Below are 17,792 nucleotides of genomic sequence, written 5' to 3' on the forward strand. Positions count from 1 at the left end.
AAAAATGTCTTCAACTCACAACATGATCATTTCGCCACTAGAGCTGCAACAATTAATCTAATAAACTATTAGTTTTTGACCATTAGTTTAATTGCCACCTATTTTGCAAATGAGTTAATTGGCTTAACAATATAATGTAAACTGGGGGACGAAGCCCATTTTAGGAACAATGCTATTTTCTGTTAAATTTTATATTTTTGAATATCAATATATGTACACAAGAAGCATGTTTAAGTGAACTAATTTTGAGAAGGTAATTAAATCATACCAGGCTATAGCTTAGTTATTATAAAACTATACATGAAATCTTGAAAAGGGGCATGTTTCCCCACCATACCAGACAAGTAAATTTGAGCTATATGATCCTGTTACTTAAGCATAACATTAACTAATTCTCAAATTTTGATGTTGTTCTGACTTTAACGGCAACGTGAATGTTAGGTAACAGATATAGTGATAATTTTACACTGTTTAAATATTCCAAATTAATCTATAATTAAGAGCATATGATCGAAGTTATAATTGTACTGAATTATCATTGATATTTAAATTTATTACATAAATTACTGTCAAACTCCTGTATGACATAGGTATGTTTATAACATACAGTAGCAAAGAATTCAAGTTAGCTAACCAATATAGCATGATATATTGACTTAACATAAAGTCAGTAAGTTAGCTTTTAGACAGATAACAGATAATAGATAATATTTTTTCTTTCTTTTTTTTTTTTTTTACTGATGGTTAGCTTTTATGTTACTGTATTAGATGATAGTGTACATAAATTATCAGAAATCCAACATTAGTAAGGCTAAAATATTGAAAATCACTGATGTCCATGTCAGGCCCTACTCTTACACTACATGCATATTATAAAAATTAGTTTTTAAACAACAAATTAATGAAAATTTCCTAGATGATACTCATGTTAACAATAAAGTAAAGTTTGCATATGTATAATTTTTACACTTTATTTTGTCTTCTCAAAATTTTATATAGAATAGAATAGAAAGAATAGAAAGCCTTTATTGTCATTGTACACGGGTATACAACGAAATTGGGATATATCATCTTTCCTCAAAAGCCATCCCTTTTGATTTCCTAAGAGCAGTACAACATCTTAAATACTATTTAAAGATGAGTAAGATCACTATCATCCAAGACAATTGAAAATATCTAATGGGCAGAAGGGAAATGTATCAAGACTTCTCACTCTATATCTGGGACTCCTCACCACTCAGTCAAAACTGAAGAAGGCACTTGGATGAGAGGTTTAAAGTCTCCATGAGCCAAAACAGTGAGGATCTCAGTATTGTGGAGGGGAAAATAATTTTTATTTTTCCACCAGCAGATGTCAGCGTCCAGCCACGTTGCCTTCGTCGCTCCTGTGGTCTCACATAACGGAGCGGTGACGTCAGATGTCAACACGACGCAAACTTGTCCGTCTCGGCCAATCAGCGTTGAGTCAGACAGACTCTTGTAAAGATGGCGACGGTGAGGCACAGAGGAGTGAAAACTGGACGCTTTGCCGTTATTAAACACCACTGGTCCAGACACCGTAAGAACTGATACGGCACCGGGAGCGAAAGTTTATCGACCAATTTCTCGGTCGCGACACGTCGCTCGGTGCTGTACGGCGACGCTGCGGCTCTGGTCGCTTTTGTTTTCGGCTCCACTGTTGTTGCCTTGGACTGCTCATTAGCTTCAAGTTGGAAAGCCAATGCTAGCCCAGGGCTAGCTGTGTAGCTCCATCGGCTGCTTGGGTCTTTCTGTATGGCATCCATGGATTGATATCCTGTCCGGTGCTAACACTGGGCTGTGCAGACGTATTCAAAGTTTTTGTTTTCACGGAAACGACCGCAAATGAATCCACTGGATTAAAAAATACTACTTAAGGGGGAACAGGGGGCACCGACGATCTGGCATTGCGGCACTGTTCTGAGTGTCGAGGCGGAGTAAGTTTGCCGTCATGTATTTTCTAACCGGGTGGCCACGGAGGCTGCTTTGTCCGCTAAGGAGTGAAGAGGAGCCCTTCCACGTCCAGCCCAGCTCCCAGAGGTTTTACTTCGCCCTGCTGTCAGAGACTCAGCTCAGCATCTGGTTCAGTCGGGTAAGTTACGTGAACTAGCAGCAGCTTCGGTTCACTCATGAACTCAGCTGTCCCGACCAAAACAACGCAGTGCTACTTTCATTTTAGCGAAGATTAGACCTCTGTTAAACTGATTCTCCACTATAAGCAATCCAAAGGTATTTATATGATGTGTTGGCAAACCCTTCCACGTACTATCACATAGGTGACAGGTGACGTTGTTACGCACCTTTGAGGATATCCGTAATCACAAAGGTATAGCAATACGATTTACGTAGTATTTGAATGGTGCTTAGTGTGTGCTCCGCCTCATATTCATTTCTTCATATATAGTAAAGATCCGTAAAGACCGTTTTTAATGTCTCAACCACATGAACTCACCTGATGAATGCTATAAGCCAGAGTAGTTTCACTCCCTCACTGTTAGTATTTAGTCAACCCGATCGTCTCAGATACACTGTGTGTGCGCTTTTGTCGAAATTTTCTCACTGTGTACTCGGTCACATATGTTCATGTTCAAAGTTTAAGTTATTATCAGGAACAGTGTTCAAAACAAACACTCACTGACCACGTTGTGGTATTTTCTGTCAGGCAGTAGCTCAGGATTAACTCAAGATCTTTCAGGCTGCCGGAGTTCATGATAAATGCAGTCATGTCAGTGCAATATAGTCTCTCTTTCCCTTTCATTTTTCATCCACAAATGCATAACGCAGCAGTAATATTTTATAGTGACTCAGAAGTAGGGTTGCTTTCTGTAAGTGACTGCTCTTTAGATGAAGGCCACTTTTCTGGGTATTATCGCAGTCTATTCCACAAGAGGATGTTTTAAATCTTTTTTTTTTTTTTTGCAACCAGCGATATTAAATTTTTTGAAATTGCCACTTTCACTAAACCTTGATCTCTTTTCAAGCATTGCCACTTCCAAAATGCCAGGTTAAATTGATTTAAATTTTGACTACTGAACTCCGCCGGTCAAAAAAAGCACTGCTGACGTTGGTTGCACGGTAATGTCATAAAATGAGATGACCGTAATAATTTTGTAACTGGTTATGTGACATTTAAGACCTGACTTGCGAGAGAAAATACTGAAATCGGTGCTGCAGGCCACGAGTTTCTGAAAGAAGTGAATGCTTTATTAGCTATTTTGATTAGAAATGTAAGTAAGTCAGGTGCAGGATGAGAAAAGTAATAGAAATGCACAATGCTTTTTAACAATGAAAGACAGCATAAGGAAGTTGATGCAAGCTTGAACAGTTCAGTACTGAATATCATTTGTAAATTTTGACATGTTCCGATCAGTATTTAGGTATAACTGGTGTCTGCATTCATCTGATGTGTGCGATGGCAGCAACTACCACAAACTAAATTCTATTTTTACAATTGTCCATATTTGTTTATTTGCTCATGGTGGCTTCCAGAGAAAGAATGCTGTCCATCAGTGTAGGTTTCATTCCATTTGTTTCCAGGGAACTCTTGTATCAGGTTAAACTGCAGTTCAACTTCAAGTAGTGTGGAAATGCAGACTGGCTCTTGAAATGTCGATTCATTCTCCACCACTTTTTCCAATGTTTGCGCCAGCATCATGTAGTAGAAAGAGCCTCGAAAATGCAGAACTGTGTTTCAAGCACTGTGAATTCTGTGCTCCCACCCCCATTTGTTTAGAGATTTTTGCTGTGGTGATGTGGAGGGTGGGCCATTTGATTTGATAACCTGCAGTTGAGCACATTGTTTACAGCAGTCCGAGTTCCACACGGCTTGTATATTATTGAGTTGTAGCAACAATGGATCAGGGTCACTGTTGATTTCCTGAGGCCCGCACAGGATGTTAGCATGTTTTGCTTCCTCTCTTTCTTAAGAGGTTTGCCTGCCTACAAGTATTAGTGGGGCATCCAGGAAAAGGAATGTCACAGTAGTGTTGATTGGAGAAACTTTCTTGCCCTTGACATGCACCTTTCACATCTGTTAAGTCCATTATGTCATTCCACTTCACTATGTAGACCAGCTGTACTCGCATGGATGATGTCGAGGGTGTTGTTTATACTACTTTCTCAAACATTGCATTTTTTAAAATAGATTTGTTGAAGCAAACATTTGACATGATGATGTAATCCCTGTTTCCATTTGGGTTACATTGATAGAAGGACAAGTGGACAGCTGAGACACATTACAATTCACCCCTGTTTCAAGACCTGTGGGCTGTAGTATAAAGCAAGACTAGTGAGTTTACGAGGTTTGTTGAGCCTCTAGATAGAGATTTCAGTGTCAGGAAAGTGGCTCTCTAAACCTACCAGATCAAGATGATAACTCATGCAACGGAGCTCACCTGCTACAGAGGAGGTTTTGCTCAGTTTCAGATTTAAATCGGCTGCAAGAAGCGTCTCCCTGAAACCAAATTGTGACTGGCTCATTCTCTGTTTGTGATGCAGATTCTCAGCTGTGAGAATATGTTATATCTGTAAGCCTGTTGAGCTGTATGTTCCTAATGCCACTGCATGAAGCTGTGCAGGTACAGTATCGCACACCATATGCATGGCATTGCCATGGGAACCCAACATGTATTTAGCTGGTAATGCAGAAATCACAAATATGTTTGGTCCTGATTTGCTGCCAAAACAGTTGTACACTGCTGATACTGCAGCCAATAGAACACATATTAATATATTGATTAGTCTATTAGTTGTTATTACAGAGAATATTCCATCATTTTCACTTTGATTTGGCTGGAAGATTAAATAATATCCTTTATTATGGGACAGTGACAGACATAATGCTCTTCAATGCAATGTTATGTTTAAACAGCTCTGATGTGCATCCTTAATAATAGGCAACTGCATTGATGATTAAAATGAATGTATTAACCCCTGATTAACGGTTTTCTACCAACATCCCTCTCAAATCATTTGCAGTAGCGTCATAAATTTTTACATTCCTCGTAGATCTTTATTATAACAACCTGTTGACTGAAGTCGGCAGCACACGATTGGCCCATTTTGTGTGGAAGAGGAGTAACATGATGCGTCAAACTCCCCCTGTTATGTGAAGGCGCACAGAGTCTGAAGAAGAAAGACTGGCTGAACAAACAAAGTTGATAACCTCTGTTGTAATGCCTCTTATCTCTGACTGAGATATTAGGTTTTGTCCAGCCGACTTGCACAAAGAAAGCCTGGAATTTGTCAAACTTGCTTTATCCATCTTTACTCAGGTTACATATAATATAGTTATTGTCAGTCTGATGCCACACAAACACCAGATTTGTTTCTCACAGCTGAGCTTAAAAAACAAAGATGTTTCAAGAACTAATATACCAACTATTCATAGCGTTGAGACTAGCAGGTCAAAGTTTTTGTGACTTGCAACAGAGCACAGGACAACCTCTACATCCTGCACCGGTGACGTATTTTCCTCTTATGTCCTTGTCTGGGAAGCCTATGCACATATTAGCATTTACACTACAAAAGACGTGGTCAAGTATGTCCCAAACCACCCTGGCAAGTGGTTTGACTGATTGATCACAATGCATGGAGTTTGTCTTTTACTTAATTTCTGCTCTCTATTTTTTAATCTGATCACCCAAGGTGCATTTAAAAAAAAAAAAAAAAGTGTAAACAGAGTGATCGTGTGTGTAATAGATTATGGCAATATCATTATAAAATGGCTATATTTTGTCCTCTACTGATTCCAGCTAAAACATCTTAACACAGAAATATAGGGGTGTTTCCAAGTCCCATCAATTCACGTCGCCCACTACATATTTATGTCACACGATTCGGTATCCATACGTGACATACACATGCATAACGCACGTCTGTGCTTGGCGCAGGGTCATTTTGTTTGTAGATGCATCTATATTGAATGGCCAAATTCTGTATTGCTGTGATTTCTGATCATCCATAACTAATAAACAAATGCTGCATTTTAAAAAAAAATCAGGATTTCTGACAGTGCCATATGGGGGAATGATCAGCTGATGAGTACTTTTCTTGTTCTGTCTGTCATAGTTCATAACATGACTCATTGTAACAACATTAGATACTACCTACATCTGGTTTCTGGTTTCTTGTTTCCTGCTTCATGTTTCTCTGCATGGACACTACATGTCGCTCAGGTAATTTGGTGAGTCAAGGTGATTGTAAATCTGCCATTTCCCCTCCTCAATTTTCTTTGCCCCTGTTGCTCTCAGCTGTTATTTTGCCACCAGGTGCAGTCTCTTTGATCCCATCTCTCCTCGGTCTCAGCCTGTGCAGCCTGAGCCCAGTTAGTTCAGACGAGGCTCTATTACTAATCCGTGCAGCACAGTGGCTTATCCTTGAAGTTATTCTATCCTTCCGCCCTGCCATAACTGTATATGTTGTGTGTGAATGTGTAGAGCACCATACTTGGCTCTGGGTGTTTGCGAAAATGATGAGTGTGGTGTGTTACGCTCACATATGATTGAAAGTAATTGTGTGTGTGATCATTCAGGCTCCTCTGGGATTTCTTCAGTTACACCTACTGACTGTGGAATTGTGGTGCTGCATGGGAAATGGCAGTGCAGTCGTAGTTCACTTACAGTGTGTAGTGGTTGTTTATTTAGGTTGTTGTCATGCAAACTGAAGTCTTGTAAGGCCACTTTTTCTTTTGGAAACATTTCTTTTTTGTCTGTGTGTTATTGAGCGGTACATCTGACCGCCTACAGGGCTAGGTGATGCAGCAACTTTTCCTAATTTGAAAAATATCTTGAAAAATGCAACAACCAAATCTTTGATAGATGAGTTCACAGCATCCTGGCATTAATAAGGATGACTATTTTCCGAATTATTTCTATTTCTCTGTGTGTTTAGTTAAACGTTTGATGCATTTGTGTTTGTGTTGCAGTGAAAGATCCAAAGATTCTTAATAACTGTCAATACACAGTGGTTTGAATTTTGTGTTATTAAATGTAAAAATGTGAACAAAAATCACACTTAGGAAAACACAGACACAATCAAGGGAATACAGATGCTTTTCAGGTTGAAGACAGGGACCAAAGAAACAAAAAGTAGCTGGACAGTGGTTTAGCTAACTATCTGTGCCACTGCAGAAACAGAGCTCAGTGTTTTTAAATATGTAATCTACAAATAAATTTTCCATTTAAATGCAGTTTGTGCCCAGAGTTCATTATGGAAGCATTGTTTTTAAAGGCATGCAGGGTACAGCTAGCTTTTATTAAGAAAAATAATGAATAAAAAGAATTGTAGCAGATAATTTTCCCAGATTATATTGCCAAGTTAAACGTGTCAGTCTGTGTTCTGGCCATCAGATCTTTGTTAGTAAAGGGGAAATAAATCAGTACAGGGTGCACTGATATGCTTTTTGACTTCCAGAAGCAATAAAAGTTACAGGACTTAACATTATAGGATGCACCTGTTTACTTCTTTGTGTAAGCACTGAACAGTTAATCAATTTCAGATTGAATTTGCAATTTAAAATAACACAATTAGTAAATCATAAAGATTGCAATTTGGAATATATGCTTTGCATTCAAACTTGAACCAAGGTTTAAACTGTTGTGACAATACTTTCTCAAATTCCTGCTTTTCTTCTTGTGTGACAGTCATGCTTTTGTTGGTGTCTCATGTGTAATGCTTCGTCACATTTTCAAAGGAAAATTTAAATCTCTCTAACACAGAATATAGAACTGAAGCTTGACTTTCAAAAATGCATTGTGAAGGTTACAAAATGAGATGTATTCCCAAAATCTTTCAGCCATAATGAGTATGTACAGAGGTGAACAGATGTAGATGTAAACCTGAAATTAATGCAGAAATGCGCTAACCTCATATTCGTTGTTTAATTTCAAATCATAAAAAAATGTCCAGGTACTTCCATACTGCACCATATGTAGCTCTATTAAGTTACCATTCTGTCCAGCTGTTGATTCAATTGAAGTATTTTTTTCTTTTTACTCTATCTGAGTTTTGGAAGTCGTTGGAAGGAGAATGGTTTCTGTTTCCCAGCCAGCGCGACTGTCACTGGTATTATTAAATTTTCATTATATGAAAGCGACACTGCAAGTCACAAATTGTTGCAACCTGTTCTCTCATTACAGTGACTGGGTATCAGGACTAACGCAGCTGGAATTACACGAGACATTTCCCTGCTTCTGTTACCTGACCATAGCTATTCACTGTCCTGTTTATTTGTAATGTCAAACCCCTTTATGTCTCACTGAAAACAGAATTAACTGCCTCACGTAAAAACAACCAGGCCCAACATATACTTTTTGAAATGATAATGCTGCAGTTTTACTTGCTTCCTATTTATGTGCCTGGTAGGATGGAGCTGAATCAAAACAGGTCACCAGCATGGCAGCACCACACATGAAAAAAACATGTTTACCACACTCACTGGCACTGCTGCTTGCCAAGAGATAAAATCAATTGGCAGTCTTTTAGTTACATTTTCAGGAAGACTCTTTAGTAATGAGCTGTGCTGTTAACCTTGAAATATGTAACCTTATACAGCTTTATTACATTTTCTGCAAGGCCTTCCCTAAGGTGAACTCAAGAATGAGACATCGACAGGTGTTGAGGTTTTGATGTTGAGATAGTGGTTTCTTTATCAGTGCTCTTTTTTAAACCGCTTTTTTAACTCTTGCTGCTTCAGTGGTTGAAGTTACACACATGTTACTCACTACTCCTCATTTTGCTGCAGATAAGCATAAGAGTGGATAGAGGCAATACAGGAGCAACAACCTTTACCAGAGGCTGTTTATGCACACATGTTCAAATGTTGTCTATGTGTTTTATGGTATAAACAGTAACATGGATGTGTTTTTGTGTGCTTGGCTGAAATATATTTTCCACAGTAAATGGGCCTCACTTGATAAGAGTTAGAAGTTTGGCAGTAGCCGGGTATTATATTTGTCCCACTCTTGGATGAGAAATTCAAATCAAATCTGTATTGTTTCTTTGCCAAAGAATCGACGTTTCAGGCAATGAAAGCATTAGCAACAAATTCTTCTGTGGCTCGCTAGCTGATAAATGTATACGTGTATAAATCATCACTGTCAGTCACCACTGTAAATATTAAGTGTGTTTTTTTTTCCCGATCTCTTTTTACATTATGAGACAGTCAGATGTCTGTGAGCTGCAAGATGTTTAAAATGCAAATTTTCTCTCCCATGTCCCTGTTTCCCACCCACAGCCCAGTGTTTTGATAGTCAGCTATATCGAGTCTGCAAAGGCGGCGGCCCAGTTTGGCTTCTACCAGAAGGCAGAATGGAAACCAGACGACTCCATGATAGCTGTGGCGGTAAGCATACCACTTTATCCTTGTCATGTCATATTTGCAGTTTGATTTATCAGCCCACATCTCATATCATGCGTTGTTGGTACTGCAAAATGGTAAATATGTGGCTGGGGTATTGACTGTAATCTTCTGAAGTTTCCAAAAATCATCCTGCGTAAAATCAACAATTATTGCACCCATGATTTATTTTGTTGACTGAGAAATCATGGGAATTTCCACGTACAAACAGCAAGCTAAAGCATCAGAATTGTCAAAAGTATGTCATTGATAAAGTATGCAGCCATGTCTTATCGTAAATGAAACCCTACACTTACTGCCTTCATTATTTTGGTGGCAAAACTTTACATGACCTTCCCACATCCATACAGATATGACCCTCAGCGCTGCTGAAATGAAAGCGGCTGCATAACAAGTTGGCTCTGTGAGGTGCTGAACTTACCTAAGGGCTCTGACACACCAAACTAGCAGTCGTGTTGCTCACTGTCACATGTAATCACTTCGTTTCCACTCTCATTTATTTGTTACCTAGTGGGGCTCTAGTCTCTGAAACAGGAACCACTCTTCTTACCATTTTGCTACCACAATAATTTATTACATGTAGAGTTCTTGTTGATATTGTCAAAAATGTTGCATTGTGTTTAAAATTGTTCCTAGTGTTTTGCCTGTGTGTTCTAGATAATTATGCAAATGTGATTTTTCGTTATTGTGAAGAGGCTTTTTGCTCAATTTTACTAAATCTGCTTTTTTTTTACTATTGCAAAGGCCTATTGTGAGCATTATTTGGTAGTTTTGGAATATTTTTATTATTTAGAAAATAAATGTGTTGTTTACTTTTAAAACTGAACTTTGTTTATTTTTTATTTGACTTGCATAATTATCTGGAACAGTCATATTCTAGAAAATTGGATTATTACACCTCCAAATAATAAAAATATTCCAAAACTACCAAATAATGCTCACAATAGGCCTTTGCAATAGTAAAAAAGCAGATTTAGTAAAATTAAGCAAAAAGCCTCTTCACAGTAATGAAAAATCACATTTGCATAATTATCTGGAACACACAGTAAATTCGAGACAATTAAATTACAATGCAGTGCAGGACCCCACACCATCAGCCAAAACAGAACATTTAGAAGCTTCATAATAATAAAATGTATGGCAGAGGTGTTGCATTGAATTTTGTTCCATTTTGCCGGTGAGCATAAAAGCACAAACACAGCTTCCTCGTAGCTGTTGGACTTTACAGTAGAATGAGCACGACAAATGCTAGACAGATAAAATGAAGCGTTGCTACACTTTTCTAAACAGCAGAGTTTGCCCTATTTTTACAATATGCTGAGCTCCAGATACAAAGAAGGTATTCCCATGGCAGCGAGAGCTGAACTGAAACAGCATCCCTGAGCTCTTCACATCAGAAGCAGAACAACTTTAATAATCTCCACCGGGAAGTTGCTTTGTATTAGTTGCTCGACTATGTGGAAGCTGTACAATTATACAAGAGGTACAGTACTGTACAAGAAAGTATTGGGGTTCATAGTCGGACGTCTTGTGAGAACAGAGTGGTTCATGCAGTTGCGAGGTTAACAAAGGGAAGGATGTACACAACAGCCAAGATGGTGTATGAATACTGCTTGGCATGCAGTGTGGATGAGGCCTCACGGTCGACAGTTCAGTTTGTTGGCTGCAAAAATGTTCCTTCAGGCTACTTTGACCAGAGGAGCAAAATTTGCAGCAAGCTATTTGCCAGATTTCTGGATACTCTTGAATTTGTTCCTGTTTTCTGTCTGAAAGCTGTCTATGGTAACAATGAGGGTAATATCAGCTTAAGAAACATTTTGTAATATTTTGTTTGTCACCTTGTTCATGTTTAGATCATGGAATATTTTTACTCCATGTATTATCCTCATCTACCGCATCCTGTATCGACTGGAGGGGATTTTGGAAATTTTGAGGCCGGATCTTGAGCTCTTTGTGTTGCTCCTCCTGCCATTACTGCAGTATTTGCAATGTGTTATTGTGCATTATTCTGTTGGGGGGGATGTTGCTGCCATTGTGAGAATTGTTAATGTTTTTCCTTTACCTGCCCAGGGTTTAGTGTTGTGGCTGATCGATGTATGTGTGCTAACTGAAGCTATTTGTGCTTTGACTTTCATAGTCAACTCCGCAGGTTTGCATCTTGCAGAAGGCCACAAATAGCTCCAGATCTAACACTGCCGGAGTGGAGTGGCCACTCACAAAGCAATTTTGACTCCACACGTGGTGCTTCAGGCGTATACTGCTGTGTTTGAAAGTGTACTGCTAGCTGTGGAGCCAAGCAAAATAAAATGTAGAAGAGTAGACAATCAATGCAATCAATAAACTAGCTACGAGAAACTCAACATGTTGCGAGGGACAAGGAATGATGGCGGGAGCTCACGGTAGAGCAGGATTAAAGTAAAAGATTCAACAATAACACGTATGAAATGGCAAGTAGCAGTAAATTGTCTCCAGCAGACAAATCAATAAGGGTCACTGAACAACAAACTGGCCTTTAATATTTGAAGACAGTATCTGAATGCTTTGGTTACACTTTGCTCCTTATCTGCAATATCATACTTTGTCCTCTGCTGATCATTGACTGCAGTGAGTGTGATTCAGTTTACTCAAAGTGAAACCGTCCTCTTTAAAAGTGAAACAATATATCTCTGTCAAATTGGTTTTTGTTCTATGGTTTATCAGTCGCAGATGTTTACATTTTAGCTTCATCAAAGTGGCCTGATGACTGCTTTGGATATAGGAGGAAACAAGTTGTCCTCCTATATCCAATTTGGACACCCAAAGGAGTCCAAATTGGATATAGGAGGACAACTTGTTTCCTTGACATTAATCTCACTCATAACACTCGAGGCTTTCGGGCAAGCTCTGTACCGGGAACAGATTACAGTTGTCGAAAAACCCCTAGGTGTTTCAGTTCTTCTGGGAAATAGAGATAGTCTCATTGTGTGTGTTTTGTGCATGAGTATAAATTTTCCTAAGCACCTGATAAAGAGAGGACACACAGGGTATCTGTGATGTTTTACTTTATTTTAATAATCCTGAAATTTCACCCGTGGGATTTTCCTTTGTATGATCTCACCTCTGCCTCAAGGTAAACCCACAACTAACAGAAAATAACCACTTCATCGTCTCACAAATCTCAAAAGACCTGATTTTAAAAAATTCATGCTCATTTCCATGGAGATGAAAGGACTATGTTCTCGCCAACATCCTTCTATTTGAAAACCCACATAAGCTTATTGCTGGTTGTTTAGTCAGACCTTGCCTCCACTGTGAAACTTCCTTATTTAATTTATTGCAGGTTCAGTTGCTGATAATAGTAATCAACAGTTGAATTCTACTACATAAACTTTAGATAGTACGGTTTAAGATTACATTTGCATGCTGTTAAGTATCTGCTTTTATAACGTTTCCTCACAGTGCAGGCAGAAAATCTACATGCCTCACACAGCTTCGAAATGGCAATATCGTACAGTCTTTACTGCAGTGATTCCACCGAGGTCAAGGTGAAGCTGTGGTTTATTTGCACATAATATTGTGTATAAACAGTAGCTTCATTCAGAGAGGGATAGCAGACTTTGATACCCTCTTGGAGCAGAGTGTTCCTCCGGCTACAGAGTGCATCGTGTCTGGGCTGATGGCGATGTTATTTATTTTCAGGGTGGGATGTAAATCACTCTCATCAAGTGTAATCCCTGGTTTCGGTGTCTGTGATCCCTGTGTGCGTCGAACTAATGTCTTGATACGCGCTGTGAGTTCAGAGAGGGAACAGACGGATGCTGCATCTGCTGTGTCAAAACAGAGAAACAAGTCTGTGCAGTGGCTGTAGAATCAGGCGCTTTATTGTAGAATAATCGTGTAAATAAACATGATAAATAGAAGCCCTATGAGGGTAAATCTGCTCGTCTTGTTGTCTTTGTTTGGCAAAACTAATTTCTCGGGACAGTTATCATCTAGTAACAGTATTGATACTAAATGCTACTGTCCTTGATAAAGAATACCAGAGAACGAGCACTTCTACACAGACAGGAAGTGTTTCCGCTTTTCGTTACAATTACTTGCAATTGTTAGCCGAGAATGCTGTTGCCAAGAGAACTGTGAGGGAAGTGACAAGTTGAGTAATCTCACACAGGACAACTTCCTGAGTCAGCAGATGACTCAGCCAGGTTCCAAAGGTCATGTGATTACCAAGAAAGATCAGACACAGGTGGCACCAAGCAAACCAGGCATAAAAAACTATCAATTAAAACAATTAGTGTCTGTCTGCTACAAAAAACCCCCCTCTCTGTTTTTGTGTGTGCTTTAGTCCATGCTCACAAGTGTGTGCATTTGAAAATCGCATCTTTTTTTAACTTATAAACGCAGCTTTCTTTGCATTCACCTTTCTGTAGTTTGCAAATTTTAAAATTCACTTGAGGAATTTTTCTGATAATGGTAAACTGTCTATGATAGTAATATCTTAATGCTTTCCTCCATTCTGAAAGTCTGTATAATTGGTAATATAATCTGTCTCAAAATTGGGATGTAAATAAATACTTGCAGCCCCCGCCAGTGCATATTTACCTTTTTATGTTCTGTTTCATCAAGTCTATGTAAAGACTGCTACTGCTAAATCTTGCCAAGGACACAAGATGTTGTTCTGAGGTCAGTATAGCAAAAAGGTCAGAAATGTTTATCCCAAAACACCACCTCTTTTCCTCGAAGCCATTTTGCTGAATAGCCTGTATCAGGTGTGAAAGAGGCAACTATAACACACACCCACTGGCTTATTGTATAAAGCAGACACAGTCCAGTAACCTTTTGAACCGAAAAGTATTTTTGCTCTTGTGTGAATGTTCTAAAGTGTTTGAGGCAGAAATGAAGCATTCGATTCATATTTGTATTATGATCAGAAATGCCTTCGAAAGTCCAGATAATGCCCCAGACATTAAAACAAGTAGAGAAAATATTGGCATGATAACCTTGTGGCCTGTTGAATTTCACCTGGCCACAAGGAATCCCCCCCCGCAAAGTATACATGAATGAGTGCTGTGAATGTGTCTGGGAAAGCAGTAAGTGGGGCTCCGTCCAAAACCCACCCCTGCAAACACAACGGGGAGCAGGTGCAGAAGATAAAAATACCAGGGTCCACTCTCCACTCACTTCCTGGGCTTCAGAAACACAGAGTTTGGTTCTGATTTCTAACTAATGAAAAGTAATGACTGTGACAACTACTGAGGCAGCCATTAACTGTGTGTCATTTGCAAAAGAAATCATTATTTAAAGCCAATAATGTTGAAAGCTGAATGTGAACTGCAGCTGTAATTGTAATGAAGTTTTCATTGTCTCATTATGATGACTACATCAACTTTAGCGAATTAATCTAGTAAAATATGTATTCCGTTTAGGAGGATGTTGTTGCTTTTTGTGTGGTATCTTCACTTTTTTCTTTTCTTATTTTTCTTATTTCAGTTTAAGTGAAATCTTTAAATCAACATGTTTGACTCTGGAAGTGAAGTGATTGAGAGCTACTGATAAAAACATTTTTATTACAGTGAGTTTAGTTTTGAAAATGTGTGTGGTTGTCTTTCCATTTTCTGAAATAAATCTGTCTAACATCTGATCGGAGTCTAGGTTTGAAATGTAACACCGTAGAGCAATTTTTCTCTGATGTTTACAGCCTGGTTCAATTTTTCAACTTGTCAGGAAAACAATTTAATGAGGACGTCTAGAAAAGCACTTTGTGTGAAAAAGCTAAAAATTGTCCTGCTGAATCGCATCAAAACGACAGTTGATGGCTGTGCTTGAAATATATTATCTATTTCACCTGACAAATGATAATGCAGCAACAGAGGCTGTTGTCCCTTCAAAAAGTACTACTGCAAAGTTGGTTAAGGTTAGAATAGAAAAACTAACTGCTCTCAATTCACAGCAGACTGACCCATAACTTTCTGCCATGATGGGAGCTGAACCTGCTGAATCTGAAACCTGTTTTATTGTTGGTGCTCTGTGATGGAAACATGGAGGTGATTGTATGTCTTTAGCAAAGAAGGTGCCACTAGATCTGTGGAGCATCTGCATCATTCATCATGATGTTATTCATGTTAATCAGACAACACAGGTTTGTCTTGTTCACGCTTGCAGAGTATTTTGTAAATTCCTTGTCAATTTTACATGTCAAAAAGGAATGCTGAGTTGTTTTAATGTCCAAGCAGAACAGGCTTATGATGACATACTTGCGTAGTAAGTCTTAACAAATTATTCAAAGGCGAGGCGGTGTCTCGATAAGCACCTATTTTCTTTTCTTTTTTTAATCTCCAAGAAGCCTTAACTTCTCACACGCTCGTTACTATTGTAGTTTAATTATAGTTTGAGCAGACTTGGAGTAAAGAATCATAAAGGCCAGCATTGCCCTCACTCTTCACTTAAGCTACCAGCTGTTTCCCAGATGTTTGGCTGCTCACACACTCTGCAGACCTTGAGGCTAACGTAATCACCCTCCTTAAACCACGCATAGGACTATCTTTAGCTGTGCGAGTGTCTGAGATTACGAGAGAAATAACTGAAGCAATTGACAGAATGTTAAGGATGGACTTTTTTGTGTGGCAGGAGTCAAGAAAGGAGGAAGTTCTTCAAACAAGGGGGAAATACTTCTTACCGTTTTAGCTTTTTCTTGTGTGTGTTTTGGGATCTGTCCGAGGCCAAAATGTTCCCTGTCTGTTTTTAGACTCTCACACAGCAGTACTCGGGAAAGTGTTTTCACCAGAAGCTTTATTCACCGAGCAGGAATTTGGTGCAGTTTGCAATGACACAAACGTAGCATGCATGCATAGATGCAAGTGTATATTACTGCTTTATTTACTTGCACATCGTTCCACTCATTCAGTGACTGTCAACGGGGTTAGGGAAAGTGAAGTTTTATAAATAGTACATAATCCTAAAATTAAAGACTCAGCATTGTCTGCAGAATTTTTTGTTTTGTAAACAAAGACAAACCTCAGGTTCCCATCTTATCTCTATTACACACTCATTCAGTATGTAGACACAATAATAGGGGCATACATTAGCTCTACAATACATATAATTCTGTTGAGAATCCATCAGAGAGGCGTTTGAACTCTGGATTATGTTGAGGCTTTACTGTGCCATAACTGTACTGGATTAGGTGTTTCTTTTTATGGTGTCTGCTGCTTTAATCACTCTGTGTTGGTATATTCTGCCTGCTTGGAAAGGCACAGTGTTTACCTGAGAGGTTGATGTGATTTTGGGTGATTTTTAGTTTCTGTGCTGCCTGCTTCAAGTAGAAAGTGTTATTTTTAAATCAGTTTTTAGGTCTGAAGAGCAGTGGACTGTTACATAATTAACAGCGATCGATTGCACATAATTCCTTCCCTGTCAGAAAAGATGCAGTGTTCCTTGAAAGTAATGGCATGCTACTGAGTGATATATCTTCTTTATTTTCTCCACTCCTGTAATCAATTCTCAAGAATACACTAATGGTGCAGAGATGGATCAAATGTCTTCAGACTTCTTCTGCTTCAGTTAAGACTGCTGACAAGTGTGTCCTTCCAAAGCACTTTGTGCTAGACTTTATGCACACTGCAGTTAGTTAGAGAGGCACAGCACATATCTTTGGTCTGCCGTTGCACTGTTTATACTTGTTTATAATCTGGTAGCTACTGCTTCAAAGCAAAACACGTCTGACCTTTGCTCAATGTAGAATTTCTTGCACAAATTTCTGCCCTGACCATTGGCATCTGCGTTGTGTGGTTTTGAAAAGTGCACTTAACTCCAGCGAGCCACTGCAGATATCCAGCAGACTTTGTGTGTCTGTGTGAACTTGCTCAGACACGTAGAAGAGAGGCTTCAGTTCGCTATTATGCTTTCTGAACTCTTCTGCTGACTTGTCACTTTCTCTGCAAAAAAACCCCCGTTCAAAGTCTTGCATTCTACTGGCAAGCCCGAACTAGAGTATTTACCAGTCAGCTTTTTTCACTTCGTTTCTATTTGTTTGGGTTTTTGCAGAAGCAATAAATCATTCCTTTGATGTTGCCCTTTTTCAAATGCAGCATCAAGTCATAGTATGGAACCGAAAAGAGGAAGTGTTATGTGACAAGACTGACTAAAGCGCTGCCTGGAGTGCTGTAATTATAATATCATCCACAATGTGCATCTCGCTTACCAGGCATTAAGTACGTGTGTGTGCCCACGCTTGTCAATAGGAGAAAGCAGGTTAAAGCAGGACGTCATCAAATACATTTCTCATGCACTGCAGTTACTCTGCAGTTATTCTGAAACCCACGTGATTAGGAGTCAGATTTGTTTGAGATTTTAACCAAGCTGCAGCCTCTGAGGCTGAAATATGAACCCAGCGCAGAAGGGCCAAAAAGAAGCACAGTTCCTCAAAATTGCCCCTCGA

At 39.0% G+C, this 17,792-nt stretch overlaps 1 protein-coding gene across 2 annotated transcripts in view; it reads left to right on the forward strand.

The window, feature by feature from the left end:
- Window positions 1–1,450: 1,450 nt before the first annotated feature.
- The window catches only part of ric1 (RIC1 homolog, RAB6A GEF complex partner 1), a 47,024-nt gene continuing 30,682 nt past the window's right edge, over window positions 1,451–17,792 (forward strand). For both annotated transcript variants that reach the window (XM_022215460.2, XM_022215469.2), the window contains exons 1-2: window positions 1,451–2,110; window positions 9,254–9,361. In XM_022215460.2, coding sequence (XP_022071152.1) covers window positions 1,970–2,110; window positions 9,254–9,361 — 249 coding nt within the window. In that variant the 5' untranslated portion in view covers window positions 1,451–1,969. The remainder of the gene's footprint in view (window positions 2,111–9,253; window positions 9,362–17,792) is intronic.

Source organism: Acanthochromis polyacanthus, chromosome 18 (assembly GCF_021347895.1).
Source record: "Acanthochromis polyacanthus isolate Apoly-LR-REF ecotype Palm Island chromosome 18, KAUST_Apoly_ChrSc, whole genome shotgun sequence".
In the NCBI taxonomy this organism is placed as follows: Eukaryota; Metazoa; Chordata; class Actinopteri; family Pomacentridae; genus Acanthochromis; species Acanthochromis polyacanthus.